This window comes from Leuciscus leuciscus (genome assembly GCF_965113295.1).
Source record: "Leuciscus leuciscus genome assembly, chromosome: 2".
Taxonomy (NCBI): domain Eukaryota; kingdom Metazoa; phylum Chordata; class Actinopteri; order Cypriniformes; family Leuciscidae; genus Leuciscus; species Leuciscus leuciscus.
In genome coordinates this window covers 44,953,748-44,969,310 of record NC_138726.1, presented here as the reverse complement: position 1 = coordinate 44,969,310, position 15,563 = coordinate 44,953,748, and the positions used below count along the sequence as shown (strand labels likewise).

Below are 15,563 nucleotides of genomic sequence, written 5' to 3'. Positions count from 1 at the left end.
TTTATCCTTGCTGCACAAAAGTATTAATTTCTTTCAGAAACTTTTGAACTGTAGTGTAGATAAAGCATTAATTACACACCTTATGTGCATTATTTATTATTAATTTTGCTGTAGTGAAAAGCTTCCTGAAACATGAAATTGCCCAATGCATAATTTTTACCAACAACATAATTTCCCTCATTTGTTAGTAGCTTCCCAGCAGGACTTGAAAGCAGCATTAAGCGTTCTTGATTGTGACACTCATAGTATCTAATTACCCAGTTGAACCTAATTCTCCTTTTGTCACTGGGCATCATTTAGCCATTTGAATGAACTGAATCATATTTAGTCTTCTTAGAGCTGAGATTCAAAGCTTCTTAAAGGCTTAAAGTCACACTAACTGTCAGCTGTCATATTCAGTCGAGATTCAATAAAACTTTCAATTTCTGCTTTCGGCATGTGAGGTGCGACTCCGCATCCTGAGCGCAGCAGACACGAGAATGCCTCCGAGTGAAAGGTGTTCATTTGACGCAGAAGGCTTTCTCTGTTCCATGTGTTTGCGCCACATCAATTTGCACATGAAACCATGCATGCGCTCTCCTTTCCTCTGCAACGTTTCCAGTTGATTATTACCGTATGTCTCTTTCCAACCATGTCCACTGCCTCATCCTCTCTCTCTCTCTCTCCCTCTCTCTCTCTTCAACACCCTCAAATTCCTTCAACCCTCCTTTTTTGTCTCTCAACAATTTCTCACTTTTCTCCCACACACCTTCCTACATCCTCTTTGTTCTTTTTCCTTTCTTTCTGTCCTCATTCACCCCCTACTGATATTATTCTCTCAACCTCCCCCACCTCCATCCTTCTCTGTCCATCCCTGTCTCCCCAGATCTATGCTCAGCAGCGCAGAGAAGTCGGAGAAGACCAGCGTAGGGCCAGAAGACGACAACAAAGACTCCTCCTCCTCCCCGGGTGACGGGACTCCTCCGACAGCGCCCGTGTCCTCGCTTAAAGACCAGACGAAGCCTCGCTCGCTCCGCTTCACCTGGAGCATGAAGACCACGTCCTCCATGGAGCCCGGAGAGATGATGAAGGAGATTCGGAAGATTCTCGACGCCAACAGCTGCGAGTACGAGCTACGCGAGTGCTACATGCTGCTGTGCATGGCCGGCAATCCCGCCCGTGACGACTTTGTGCAGTGGGAGATGGAGGTGTGCAAGCTGCCCCGCCTCTCGCTCAACGGCGTACGCTTCAAGAGGATATCCGGGACGTCCATTGCCTTCAAAAACATCGCCTCCAAAATCGCCAACGAGCTGAAACTGTGAGAGGAGAGAGATGCGAAAGTAGCATTTTAAAGAGTCTCTGAACAGGGATGAATGGAGAATATAGCGCTCAAACACAACCTGCTGGTATGGGTAGGTACATAAGAGATAGATATAAGATCAGATTCATACAAACGGGGGGAAAAATTGCACACTGGCCCTTCAATCCTGCATAGAATGAGGAGTTTTAGAAGGGTTAACTCTGCAGGTTCTTTTGTTCTGAAAATGTTCGATTCAGAAAGGCGACGGGTCTCAAAACGGTTTGTTTCTGCAATTCATTTCAGTCTCTCGCACACAAATGCACCTATTGCCTATTGAAACAGACAGAGCATAAAACGGCAAACTTGAAAGAGGGGTGGCCATTGACTTCAGAATCACAGGGTGGAGGTGGACAATTATGTTTGTGCCCCCTTCAGAGAGAAACACACACTCTCTCTGTGTTCATTTCTTCCTCTTTATCTATCAACAGGGTTATGCCCACCGTTGTTCAGTAAGGGCCAGCACACTTGGTCAATACTGAGAGGACTAAATTCTGGTTAAGGTGATTTTATTTCTTAATCGGCTGGGTTTAGATTTGCTGCACTGGAATGGGTGAATTTCTGTTGCCTTTTTATTTTCTTAAAGAAATTATATGTGTTTCATTGTTGTATTTACCAATGATTATGTTTTAATATTATTCCTAGGAAAAACAAATTATTTTTCTTTTATTTGTGGTCTCGTGTTCTTGATCGTACTATGCCTTTGTATAAAGAATGTCTGAAAAAAGCACCACATGACTCCCACTGAACCTTTCACACTCTTTGCCCCACTTTGTCGCTAAGGATTATGGGGCAGCAAATACTCTCCTCATGCGTAAAAAAAAAAAAAAAAAGTCACTGGAAAAGACATTAAAGGACAAAATCCACGCAACTAATCATTCCCATGCCATTTTCGTGACTAAGGAACTGATGTCGAGCTGCTCTTCTCTTCATCCACAACCTTTCATGGTTTAATTCAAGAACTTTCCACTTCCGTCTCGTCTGCAGGTGGCTTTTTGGCGTTACTCATTTGATGGTACACTCTTTATGAAAGCGTGTTGTGATTGAGTGTGTGTGTGTGTGAGAGAGAGAGAGAGATGACGATGATGATGGGAGTGTCATATCTGAATAACCAAAAGGCTTGCATTGTTTAATATTCAATGCAGAGACTATTAATACGTAGCCTTGAGACCACAAGTACCTGCCATGGAGAGTCAAATATTGGTGTTCTGTTAATTCCAATATTTTGCTGGCATTATCATTATTCAGATGTCATTATTGCACAAGCTGATCAGTAATTAGAGCAGACAGGAACCAACCTGCAGATGTGTCTGCGTTAAAAAGAGAGCAAAAGAGTACACTGACAACAAGCTAGAAAGCCACAGTGTGTTTCCATCCATTTCTGCTGAGCTGTACATGCTTGCATGCATCCTCTAGTTGACATGGGGTGCACCGTCACCTCTTGTTGTGTAAAGAGGAGGGGGGGTTGGGATCAGATCTCCTTGTAAAGTCTTGTCACCAGTTCAGGGGACAACTGTGCACATGTGTGTTTTATATCTTCATAGAAAATAATGATTATCTTTCTTTTTTTTTTTGTCATGTACTTTGCTGTTCTCACAACTGATCATTTGTTCAAGGTGCTGGGGATCCAATTATCTTAAGTATTGTTTATTTTTCTTCAGGGTTGATATTTTTATTCACAAGTTTTTCGTTGCTGTAATTTTATTATTTGTGTTCAGACTCAGCTGTCGGGATAGGAGGGTTCACATAGAAATACACCAAAATGTTTTTTTGTTTTTTTTTGTGCAAAGATGATTATGATCAATGATAGTAATAAAACTATTAAAATCAAGCTGTCTGTATTAAAACTGATGCATTATGTTCTAACATTTAATATATATATATATATTTGTGGCATCTCTGAAGGTAAGTTTTGCATTGCCACTTCAAATATTAGCTTGTGTTACTGTGTATTAATTACATGTGTCCTAACCGGTCGCCCCATGATAAATCTACTTTAAATCTGAGGGGGTTTTGTCCTAAACCAGGGGTTTCCCAAATTTTTGAGGATCCCCTTTTGAGAGACCACTTCTAGAACTAAAGGCAGCTGTATTTTTTCATATAAGGAACAATTACTTTATAAGAAACATATTAAGCTTTTACTGTTGGCTTTTATATAGTCACTGTACTAAAGCCATAAGAAACTAAAATATTATTGATATTTTAAACCTAAACCACAAAAGAAGGTACTGAACGTTTCGTGGGTCAAATTTAAACTTCTTTAAACACTGGTAAAACTACTTACTTTTTAAATGTTTTGACTTTTTCATATTGCATGAATGTGCTTGCAAAGTTTCCACACATAGATGTGTTTTGGAAAGGCTATACAATTTTTTTGCCTACAATGGTGTTAGGGGTCAAATGTTGTATCCAACACAATTTGTCAAAAATGAACACTAAAAAACAGCAAAGAGTCTGGTAAAAAAAAAAAAATTCTTTTTTTTTATGAATACAGATTTGTAAAAGAGTAGGCCTAGGCCTACATAAGCCATTCCTCTGAATTGATGCCATTTGTTTGTAACACTTCCCCTTTTTTTAGCACTGAATCTAATAACGCACATATTTCACTATTCAATATGTGTATTTTACTTAATAATAAAATGCATTTTTTTGTTATTTTTAAAGCATTTTTATACATAATGTCCTGGGGACAAAAATGGCACGCATTCGGTGGAATGACCCACATGTTTTGGGGATTGACAACCGTATTTACAGATGTGAGAGACTCCAACTGTCCCGTTCACACCGCATCTTAAATATAGGATTCGCTTCTGTATGAACTATAATAGCCTAACTGATATCAGTTTTTGTTATCGCGCTGGCATTGAATATCACCTGGTTGTAACCATATTGAACATTATATAAAAATATAGCCTACATCATGTAACATTTATCTTAACATATAACACTAGAAAATCTTGATTAACAGACAACTGCTTTTATGTAGCCTCTCTAACGTGAATGGAGAGTAGTATGGCAAGCTGCTTTAACTTTTATTAATTTCCAGGTTACTAATTCTTGATATCAACAATTAAATTTTTACTAGTTAAAATGATAGTTATTGATATGTTGAACTGTGGCTGTCAACAACATTAAATAATCACAATCCATCTTATGATTTATATCTTTAGAAAACAAAATGAAACCATATTAATTGTGTTCATGCGTTAAAAAATTTGCTTATCTTAAGTTTGCATGCTAACTTTTGACAGCTGAAAAACTAATCTAGTGGGACCTCCTTGTGGCCCCCAGACCCATTTGTAAACCTGTTCTGACCGCCTGCAGAAAGCATGTTGCCTCATGCTTCTGTGAAAAATTACAAAAAATGTGTCATATTCCCACCTATTTGAGACCTGATTAAGCATAATGTGTATCATCACCTATTGGTGCATGTGTATTTAAGGGTCTTGTATAAAATAGCTGTAGTTCACATAGAGTACCAACAGACTCATCTGTCATTTTCACTTTATTCTGAAAAAGAAAAAAATCTAAAACAAAAATAGTCACAAGCAAATCCAGTTAATATGTAAACAGTTCTCACATACATACAACATTTTGGAAGAAACGAGTACTCTCGCACGAGCTTCCTCGGGAATCATCTTTAGTGTTTTGATGCTTCTGTGTTTGTGCCTTTAAGAGCGAGATGAAATCAGTGTATTTCAGAGTTGCAAGAAAAAAAATCAAGTATTTTGCATCACTTAGTGCTTAGTCAATATTTACTATTACTACATAAATTCACTACCTAACAATATCTCAAGGACCTAATTATACAAACGACAAAAACCGCTTCACCCAGGACGATTCTATCAGCATGGCTCTTCAATGGCAGAGTGAGTTTCCTGACACCAGGTGTACCTCACAACACTCTGCAGTGCCTGTAGTCATGCTCACTAGGTGATGTGCAGCTGTTGCCATAGAGATGGTGGAAGGAACAACTGAGTCTGTTGTCGTGGCAGTTTTTAATTCCAGTGTATAAGGTTTTACCCCACAATTTTGGTTAAACTTCCAGCTTCCGCTGAGCTTTTTATGACAGATGGTGTTTCAATAGCTGTAGTTAGAGTGGAAGCAGTTGTGCTTGAAACTGTTCACGAGGTATAGCTGTAGGACCTGAGGACAGATGTGTTCGTGGGGTTTGTTTTTTTGGCAAGACTGGAAGTTTATATGCATTTATATGGAGGGTTCTTCTCGGTCCTGAAGTGAAGAAGCAGATCACACTGTGTGTTTCATCCTTCCTGAATTGCTAAATGTGTTTTGGTACATGTCCAGCTTTGCTTCCAGTTCACCTCTGGGTTTTTTTTTCTTTTCATATTTCTCTTGAGAGGCATAACTACATTGCCCTTTTACACTGATTTGAGACCAAATTAGGTCTCCTAAAAACCATTATAAAAAGGCAAATGTTCCATGGTGATCAGTGTGACTGGGGGGATTCCACCTTCAGCCCCACCAGTGAGGGCGGCAGCTGTCCAGCAGAGGCAGAGGAGGAACTTAGAGAGTTCCTCAGTGCCCCCTGGTGGAGCGAGGATGCCACAGCAGGTCTGATGAGCGGAGGGGGAGGGGGAGGGTGATTGTGGGGCGTCCGGTTTTGTAGAGGTCGCGTCTGTAGCGGGGGAGGCTGGCGCAGCAGGCTAGGGGGCGCTGAGGGGGGTGCAGGGCGCAATAAGGGTGGAGGTTGAGTGAGGGGTGGGGAGGACTGGGCAGAGTTGGGATTCCCACCAACATTAGCATCTGAAGAGGGCAACAGACTGTCAGAGTGAGGCGGAGAGATGCCGTCCATCTTCACCTATAATAACGAAGAAAGATAGAAAAGAGAAAATGAATTCCACGGTTGTTGTTAACTGTTCTTTATCTCCAAGATAAAAGCCCTGCCTGCTGAAACAAGTCCTATTCCACCTATTACACAACTCAAAATCTCTCTTACCTCATCATCTTCCGCTCCTGCCGACCCATTTAGCTCCGTGTTCACAGTCCTCCCGCTGCTCCCTTGCACCACTTCCTGTTCTGCCTGCCATTCACGTAGCACCTCCTCAAGATTGAAGCGTCTCCGGTAGCTGATGAAGAACGAGCTGACCTGCACTGACGTCTTGTTGCCAATCACGTCCGCTATGGCTGCAAAGTCTTTACCGTATCGCCTAATAGCTGGAGAGCATGTGGAGGGAAAATAGCTACATGATAAATCTGTTCACAGCAATGCTTAAAATAAAACAATATTATGCATTCAATCTGTAGTATCTCCTACTTGCAAATCCTCTGACATCTTGCTTTAAAATGTCATTGAATACTTCTTAAAGTTGGCACAAACCACAAATTGCGCCCCCAGATAAATAATTGACAATAAATACTTCAATATTACATAACAAAAACAAGAAAAGAGATTTAATTACTGCAAAGTGTCATGAAAGATTACAAAGTGGAAGGGTTACTCTGAGGTGAATAGGAACTCCCTAATTTGTAATATGAACATACTAGTAATGTTTACCATACTTTTAGGACAGGTATTAGTTGTACCATACATTTTAGCAAGTTAAGTATTAGGTTAGCTACTTTATGATGTTTTCAATATGTATGCAAGTAAACAAGTGAGTTTTTTGGGAGGATATTCTCTGCTCTCAAACCAGGAATTACAGAAGCATTCTTTTATTTATTTTTTACCTATGGATGCATTAAATTAAAGCTCTGGCTGATAACCAATAAAGATACATTAAAATTCTACACAATTTTGTCTAAATAAATAACACTTCAAACTAAAATCAAACTAAAAAACTTTAAATGCTACATGTGAATTTAGGCATCACATCATTATAATGTACAATATGAAATATGGATATTCATTTTGAGATCTGTTCTTAAATTTATGGATTTCAGGAATTAGATAATGATATTCCAGCTCACCTTGAACAGCCAGGAGCTGCTCCTCCGTCGTCCAGCGAGTGTTGATTTTTTGAGAGGGCTGAAGGAAATGCAGAGCATGGAGAAAAATTGAGAGTATAATGTAGCATAACTATGGCATTTTGATCAGAATCTACATTCACACTCTCAAAATACATTAAATGGCATTTAATATTGTGCCTTGCTTTAACCACACAATATACTGCAGTTCCAATTTTTCAATGTAGTGTGAATGACAAATGTGTGTGGTTTGTGTATCCGAGCAATGCAGATGAAAACTTACCTCTGAAGGTCTCATGCCTTCAATCTCATCACCCAAGTTGTGCTTGAGAACGCTGTTGGTTTGCTTGATACTTTGGACCTAAAAACAAAACAGAGCCAAAAATGTTCTGAGAAGTGATCGCATTTCTTGATTGAACATTTCTTATTATCATCAATGTTTTGCCGCTTAATTTTTTTTTAGTAACCATAACACATTTTTTCAGGATTTTTTGATGAATAACATTTTCAAAAGAATAGCATTTATTTGAAATAGAAATGTCACTTTTGATCAATTAAACACATCCTTGCTGGTTAAAAGTATTAATTTCTTTAAAAATCTTACAAACACTACCAAAACATTGTGATTTGATACTGAAAGTGTGTTTCCATGCACATTACCTGTCTCTTAAGTGACACTAGTTGTGTGTCCAGGTGTCTGATAGAAACAGTTCCTGAATCAGTGGACGCAGAGAGGGTGACGATGTCCTCCTGTTCCAGGTACATGCCTTTAGGAGGCCTGCGGCGAGCACGGAGAGGGTGGTGTCGGTACTGCGCACCCTGGTTCTCTTTCCGAGTCGGAACAGACTTGCTTGAAACTTTATCACTCCCTCCTCCATTTCCAGAGTTCTGCTTTGCAGCCTGAAAAGCAGCAAACACAAGCATTCTTTTCTTAAATTAGGATTTTAGGATCTTATGAATGTCTGAAGGAAAATGTGTATCTTAGGTCCTGTGTATCACTGGTCATTTTATTTCAATAATTTTGAAACAACTTTTTGCCTTCACTAGTCCCTGACCACTGATTTTTATAAGTACTAATATTCCATTTAGTCACTAAATTAATATAGAATTAAAAGCTGTATGTATAATTATGAAAGAATTAGATAAATGTGTTGACAAATCAAATTTTTTTTATGAAATATTGCAGTATTTATTATAAATTATTTATCTGCGCACATCATTATTTAAAAAATAATTACTGTGCCCTTGCAATCTTTAATTAGAATAACTTCCCCTCCCTCTTGCATCATCATCTCTTTTCTGATGATGTTTTTACCAGCGCGAGGGCAGGACAACCTGTCACTCACATGACATCACAGCAATAGCTAACCACAACCATCCAATCAATAATCAATTCTCAATAGACAAAATCAAGTCCCGCAATTTTTCTTGTTCGAAGACAATCGCAACTTCCGTTTTATGCCATTGAGTCTAGTTATCTGTTACACCATAGGCTCACCTCTTTCTTGGCGTTGATATCAAAATCACTGTCACTGCCTGGTTCTCCTTCCTCTACCTCATCATTACTGGCAGGAACAAAAATACACACTTTGTAACCGTGCATGTCTGAGAGCCACAATCGTTATGATTCATTGTCATTTCTCTCCATATTTCTCTTTTACCTCTCTTCCTTTTCTCTCTTGCTGAGGAGCTTGCGTGCTTGGCGGTCCATGACACTCGTTCGGGTTCTAGTTTTCTTCCAGGAGTAATAATACTTAACCAGGCTTGAGATCAGCTTGTCTGGAAGCTGGACAAAAACAAGCTGATTAATACTCTGAAAAATAACAAGATTCTATGTCCTGAATCAAATTTGTAACATTGAGCATGTGAACTCAATGTCAGATGTTCTTTGGAACTTTCTTAAAACATTTCAACAGATGACATTACAACAGGTCGGTCTCAATACAAGACAACAGCTCATAGTGTTAAAGTGAGACCTCTCTATGACTCTTTACATGGATGTGTGATTCTACATTGGGCCGTATCTCAAGATGCCTGCTCTTCTGTAGTTGCAGGCAGATGTGAGAGCAGCAGATGACTCTTATATAACCCATCTTGCCTCCATCCCTCCCGCTCACCATCTGTTGGATGCGATGGAAGCTCTTGCCATGAAAGCTGAAAGCCTGTTCAAACAGAACTTTGTCTTCCACTGTCCACTCATCAGGAAAGGGAGTGAAGTTAGCCAGGTCAGCCAGTGACTTCTCCACATCATGCTTGTGCCACAGAAGCATGCCAAGAGCCTGTTGATATAAGACAGAAGCACTGTAACAGTCATCCGTGCGTCCATCTAGAGGAATTCCCCATCGTGCCTAACATTTAAGTGGAATGGTACCTGTTCCATGTTGTATCCGTGCTTCTCTTTGGCCATCAGAATATATTCATCCACTGAGAGTGAGAGAATGGAAAATAAAGTTTCTTTACAATCCAAAATGGCAGATTTGGTGACAGTGTACCAAGGAATGGGAATTGCTAACGACTTATCAATACACACAATGATGGCACCTACAATATGAATACATTGAAAGGCATCACAATAGCATAATAGAAAACAAAGAATATGAATAAACAAATAAAAGGGCTGTGAATCTTTGGGTTGACAGTGAATCGATTCAAAATAATGATTCACTGGGTTTCAATTTGATTCAAAGTTCAAAACAAATCAATTGGATTTGATAAAAGATCCGATCCAATTAACAATTTGATTCAGTGTTTTTTTTTAAATACATTTATAGGATTCTTTAAATATTGAATATATCTTAGGCAAGAAAAAAAGAAATACAAACGACTCTAGACCTCGAAAGAAACATTTTTTTTTTTAAACAATGAAGAGCAGAATGAAAACAGTGTGTAGACTACATAACCAGAGACTGAACAGTTACTTTGACCAAACCCAAATATCACAACACAACATAATTTGACAACTTTTGGTTACACATTATACGCAAATAAAGAAAAGCATTTAAATACTGGACATTATCTTAATGAATCATGATTCATTTCAACATTTTAAATGGATTATTGTGATTCACAATTTAAAGGTAGTTTCAATCTTGTGAAAAAATGCACATTGCATCTACATACAACTGCACAGTATACTGGCTTCTTTTTTAGAATAAGAAAAGTTTCTTTCCTTTTCTAAAGCACATCTCATCAATGAGTCAAACTCTCAGCCATTTTTAGACCTTTTTATGTGTGAATAATTGTTCCTTACACATGGCATCGGACACTTGGCTGTTTGGTGACCAGACCAGCATGCTCCTCTGTTCATTCTCACTGTACCGGGATGCACAGTCTGTCAACACAAAGAACAAACATGTCTGTCACACGGCACAGCAGCCTCTCTCAAATACCTCTGCAATTGTTTCCTCCTCACACAACCTTGGTTTTTCACTTCTCTATGCCTCTCTGCTGTTTTTTTGTTGTTGTTTTTTTGTATTTCTATATTATATATATATATACTCAAAGACTATAGCTGTGTTCTCTCCTACTCCCCATAACTTGAGTGCACACAGAAACACCTACACACAGCCCTTTATCTTATCATGCTCATGCAGACTGTGAAAAATGCAGTTCAGAGATATATTCATCTCTTCTGAGATTAACTCCCATCTTCCTCTTTACCTGGTTTAAACTCTGGGATCTGTGCCTGGTAGTCCCCACCAACGCGGATCATACTGTCTGTTTCAAAAGAGCAAGAGCAAAAAGGACGGTCAGGGAGAAGAAAAAAAACACAGGCACAGTCAGGCAGGCATAGTTAAAAACAGGCAGTGCATCCTCACAGACGGCAGAGGGAGAAAAGTGGGTGGAGGGAGAGGAGGAAAAGAGAATAGGGATGCTTGACCGAATACACATACAGACACTGATATATTGAAACATTTTACACTTAAACAATTTAGGATTGAAACTACGCTAACATGTAAGGGAATAAAGGTGCAGATGGTAGCTTGGTGTTGCTGGGTTTGTGTGTGAATGTGTCAGACACACCATGTGTGTGTTCCTCATCGCTGCTCTCTTCCTCAGAGTGCTGGCTGTTCCCGTTCGTGACTGTTTTGGCCCTGCTTCGGGACAGCACACCAGACCCTGATCGCTCCATCACTGATGGCATGGCTGAGAGAGAGAGAGAGAGAGAGAGAGAGAGAGAGAGAGAGAGAGAGAGAGAGAGAGACAGTTCAAAAAAATCAGCATTGGGGCCTTTGTTTTCAAAGTCTTAAAGGGATAGTTCACCAAAAAAAATGAAAATTCTGTCCTCATTTACTCACCTCATGTCTTTCCAAACTTGAACAGTTTTTAGTAAATGATTAATGATAATTGTAAATACTGTATATAAATTATGCCTTTAATCTAGCAGCATCTTTGATACTAACTAATTCTAATTGACTAATATAACAAGTTATGCTTCTGGGAGAGAATTGGACCTGTTTTTATTCATAAGACATATTGCTGTAAAAAAAAAAAGAAAAAAAAAAGAAGTCTAACAGCAATATTACAACAAAACAGACAACCAGCACAAGGAGGTAAGATAGCTTGTCAGTTGAATCACCACATGAGGTTCCTTTGGTTTCTTTATTGACTTCCTCAAGTAACATTTTTCCAACGGTCACATGATTATACAAACGTATTTTCTTTCTGTGAACAGCCGCAGTCTGTTATGAAATGTGGTGATAAAATCAAATTATTCTCAAATTAGTATAAACAACTAAAATATATCTGACTACGGAAATGAAAGTCTTGCTCAAGAGATAGAAAGATGTTGTGGAGGTTTAAATGCTCTTGGCGGTGTTTTGAGCGGCAGGTGATAGAGTTAATTTCGCCTGGCTGATGTATCAAACCACAAAGCGCGGGATATAAGTTACACTTTAGTGAAATGTTTCTAAATTTGTACCGAATTGAGATAACTTTCATTTATTTCAACGCCAATAAATGAGACCTTGACTCAGTGGACAAGAAAGTCTTTGTTTCGCGAATGCTTCCAGAAAACTAACTGGGAGTGAACAGTAGCCTAGAGCAGACATTTATAATTTTACAAAAATGTAACGTAGCCTATGAACAGTTCCAGAACAACAGTTACCATCCTTTAATCGTAAACAATGACCAAATAATTATTTTCTTAAGCTACTGCCATTGTGATAGCCAACCACAAACTCTCGCTATTTTCATATTATAACTCAAGAGGCTGTTTGAATTGTGATTGAGCATCCAAAACAAAATCCAAAAAAAAAGAAAAGAAGAAAAGTAAAATGTCTAGATAAGTGGACACAAAAGATGAATTTGAGATATGAAGTACTGGCGAAATCAATTACATAATTGGGCATAATACATTATTTTGATTACGCGTCATCAAAACCCTAAATAGGATTAAATATTTGTTCGCACTTGTTAAGTAAAAAAATCGTTATGTGTCATAAAATTAAGCGTTGAATAGAGTGTGACGTCACGACCAGTGTCTCTATTGATTGAAGTTGCCGTCCGGCTCACTCAGTGTGAATTTAAACGTGCTCTTCGGATGAGTCCAAAACACTCAGTTTTGTGGCACTGAACTGTCCCTCGCATAACAAAGTGTCCAATCAACTCTTAATAGTGTTTCAGCTGAAAACAGTTATCGATTGCCCCCTTAAACTCCGAGAGGTCGCATCACTCCGACCACCATCCAATCATCCGTTCCTTGTTCATTTAAACATTTCTCTGAGTAAACGCGCACGGATCTTGCTCGGGTAATGATAATGCATCATTCAGACTTAAAAAGTACAGAAAAGGAAAAAAAGCATCTTTCCCCTCACCTCACTTTTCGCACAGTCGCTTACTCAAGCCTGGGTCCTTTTGTGTAGAGCCACGCTTATGTCCCTATTCCAGTTGATGGCTAGCTGTCGCTGAACATTTGCCTTATAACGTTAGTTGCCAGTCCGAATAGCAGTTCACTACCTGGCTTTCTTTCTTTCTCTCCTATTCAAACTTATTAAGCAATAAATAAGTGCTGTAAAACATCAGCACTACGTACGTTTGGTAATATTCAACTACATTAAAGCTTCAGTGGATTTTCGCACGTTTCTCATTCTCTCCAGTTCATTGCATCGGTCGCATACGGATCCTATCCGTGTGTATGTGCCGGGGAGACCGAACTCCTCACAACCGAGAAAACCTTCCGCTCTGTTCGCCTCTCCCCAACTAACTTCCATGTCAATTACATAGTCCCTTTAACCGGCATCAAATGCATAACAAGTGCTTCGGACAATGTAAAGGCTCGTTTCGTGAGTTGACCTGACCCTCGCAGTTCACAAATGCGCAATATTAAAAATAAAATGTTTCATGAAACCCTCGCATCGTAAAAAGCCGTTTTTCAGACGTTAATTACGCCTATGTTTATATTTAAACATATTTAGAACATATCTGACAACTCTCTTCATGAAACGAGCTTAATACCGATCATTACTTTGTGCTTTACCTGCGGTGCTCCCATATTAATTCATACGGAACTACTTCCTGCTGTGTGTGCGGAGGGATCCGTCAGCTGTGCAATGCAGTGCTGAGGCTGCCTAGACCCTTCACTAATGTATGCAGGAAAGGGGAAAAAAGGCTAGAACTTGCCTATTTACCTTAATAATGAGCATTTTATTATGGATATCGTGTATTAGGCTTCATATATAGTTCTTTTACAACATCCAGTTGATAAATGGTGACTGAGTCCTAAAGAAATCAATATAATTTACACTGTAAACCATGGACCCTGGTCTACAATAATTAAACATAACCTGAAGGTATTACAGGTGAGAATAAACTTGATATCTAGACACAACTCTAATACTGACAGAATAAAGATTAAAGACTGGATTCAGACTGGTCTTGAACACTATCTGCCAGCAGGCCCCAAGTGATGGACAGATCCTTCCTTGTACACCCGTATACATTGATACTCTTTCTCTGTGGTTTTTGCAGACAAGAACAGAGACAGACATACCAGCACTTGTGGCACAAGACCCCTCCCAGCCATTCCCTCTCTGTCTATGTGTTTCTCTCTCCAACCATCTCCTCCCTCCCCTCCTTCATGCCTGCCAGTACTGTGCAAAAGAACCATCTCCATTTTCTCTAACTCACCTTAGTTGTCCCTTTATGATGATCTCTCCTTTCTTGTCTCTCTATCTCTCTCTCTCTCCTCTTCCTCTCTGTTAGACTTCCTCCATCCTCATCACCTCTGAGTTCCTCTTTCCTCCCCTCCCCCTCTCTCTATTCCTCCTCTTCTTGCACTCCCCCCACCACCCCCCACGCGGGCGTGCGCGCGCGCACATGCACACTACTCAGAGAAAGAGGTTTTCAGTGCTGTTCTCTGCTCGCAACCACAGGCCCGAAGGTGTAGTTTTGCTTCTCTTGCCCTATTTTTTTACAAGAACTCTCTGCAATAACATGGAAGCCACAACCCATTGTTCTCGTGCTACATTATAGTATGGCCTTTTAGGTCGTGATCATCTGATTTATAAACATTTTAATAGGTATTAAAATCACTCCATCGTGGTTATCGAACATGTATTAAGGTTCAGTGTGAGTTGTGCTGCAACGGAAACGGTGGTTTTAACAGCGGTGAACTCTCTGACCCCCTCCCTTGTTTCCCCTCCTGAAAATGCCATCTCTCCCCGTCGCGAGACAGATTACCCGAAAACAAAAGGTTCGGGGCGGGGCTTCGTGACGGCCCATCTGCGGGAGGGGCGTGGTCAAGAATATGCAGCGTTCTTTGCATTCAACACATGGATAGACCTTATAAGTTATGGCTATGGATTGTTTATAATAAACAAGCAATGGGTGTTCAGCAAGGGATATGTCAAGACCATCCTAGATGTGTGAGGTTCAAAGTTTACTGTAGTGTTCGATGTATTGAAATGAATCACCACTGGACCTGGTATTTAAACACGCACTCGATGCAGTTCAAGCCATTATAATTCTCCAAGGTGGAGACACACAGTAGCAGTTCCTCCACAGTAGCAACTTAAGTTGCTGCCCTGTATTGTCAACTAGTGCACCCTTGTGGACAAAAGAGGTACTGTAGGGTCATTATAGGCCTCTGAAAATACTTCATTCCCTAATAAGGACAATGTTGGTCAGGTGGTGGATCACCTAAAAACATATATATCCATTATAATAAATATATTTATCATATAAATATGATACCAAGCATTTCTCTAACATTAAAAGCTAATTCATTTCATTTATGACCCAATGTGGCCATTCTGAGCCAAAAAATTAAAAAAATCATCAAACATAGACACCATGTTTCATT

General features: G+C 39.5%; 2 protein-coding genes across 12 annotated transcripts in view; one reads left to right on the top strand and one right to left on the bottom strand.

Annotated features, from left to right (window-relative positions):
- Positions 1-3,167, top strand: part of mark2b (MAP/microtubule affinity-regulating kinase 2b) — a 46,967-nt gene extending 43,800 nt beyond the window's left edge. For all 10 annotated transcript variants that reach the window (XM_082158855.1, XM_082158852.1, XM_082158861.1 and 7 more), the window contains one exon: positions 866-3,167. In XM_082158855.1, coding sequence (XP_082014981.1) covers positions 866-1,301 — 436 coding nt within the window. In that variant the 3' untranslated portion in view covers positions 1,302-3,167. The remainder of the gene's footprint in view (positions 1-865) is intronic.
- Positions 3,168-4,828: 1,661 nt separating this feature from the next.
- Positions 4,829-14,502, bottom strand: rcor2 (REST corepressor 2). 2 transcript variants are annotated; one of them, XM_082158932.1, is made up of 13 exons: positions 14,390-14,502; positions 11,285-11,407; positions 10,922-10,978; positions 10,512-10,592; positions 9,633-9,685; positions 9,379-9,540; positions 8,923-9,047; positions 8,760-8,826; positions 7,922-8,161; positions 7,545-7,622; positions 7,265-7,322; positions 6,294-6,511; positions 4,829-6,155 (listed from the first exon to the last, which is right to left on the bottom strand). In XM_082158932.1, exons 2-13 carry the CDS (start codon positions 11,403-11,405, stop codon positions 5,784-5,786), a joined length of 1,632 nt encoding a protein of 543 aa, XP_082015058.1. In that variant the 5' UTR covers positions 11,406-11,407; positions 14,390-14,502; the 3' UTR covers positions 4,829-5,783. The 2 variants fall into 2 exon arrangements, with proteins under 2 accessions (XP_082015058.1, XP_082015057.1); XM_082158931.1 differs by lacking the exon at positions 14,390-14,502 and adding an exon at positions 13,078-13,744.
- Positions 14,503-15,563: the final 1,061 nt, after the last annotated feature.

Bases quoted from the DNA above. Each gene is read 5' to 3' on its own strand.
- rcor2 (XM_082158932.1), bottom strand. From the start codon at position 11,405: ATGCCATCAGTGATGGAGCGATCAGGGTCTGGTGTGCTGTCCCGAAGC. The intron at 9,686-10,511 runs GTAAGGAACAAT...TCTCACTCTCAG, and splicing joins CCAAGTGTCCGATGCCATGT to TGGATGAATATATTCTGATG. The intron at 6,512-7,264 runs GTGAGCTGGAAT...CATGCTCTCCAG, and splicing joins GCAGCTCCTGGCTGTTCAAG to CTATTAGGCGATACGGTAAA.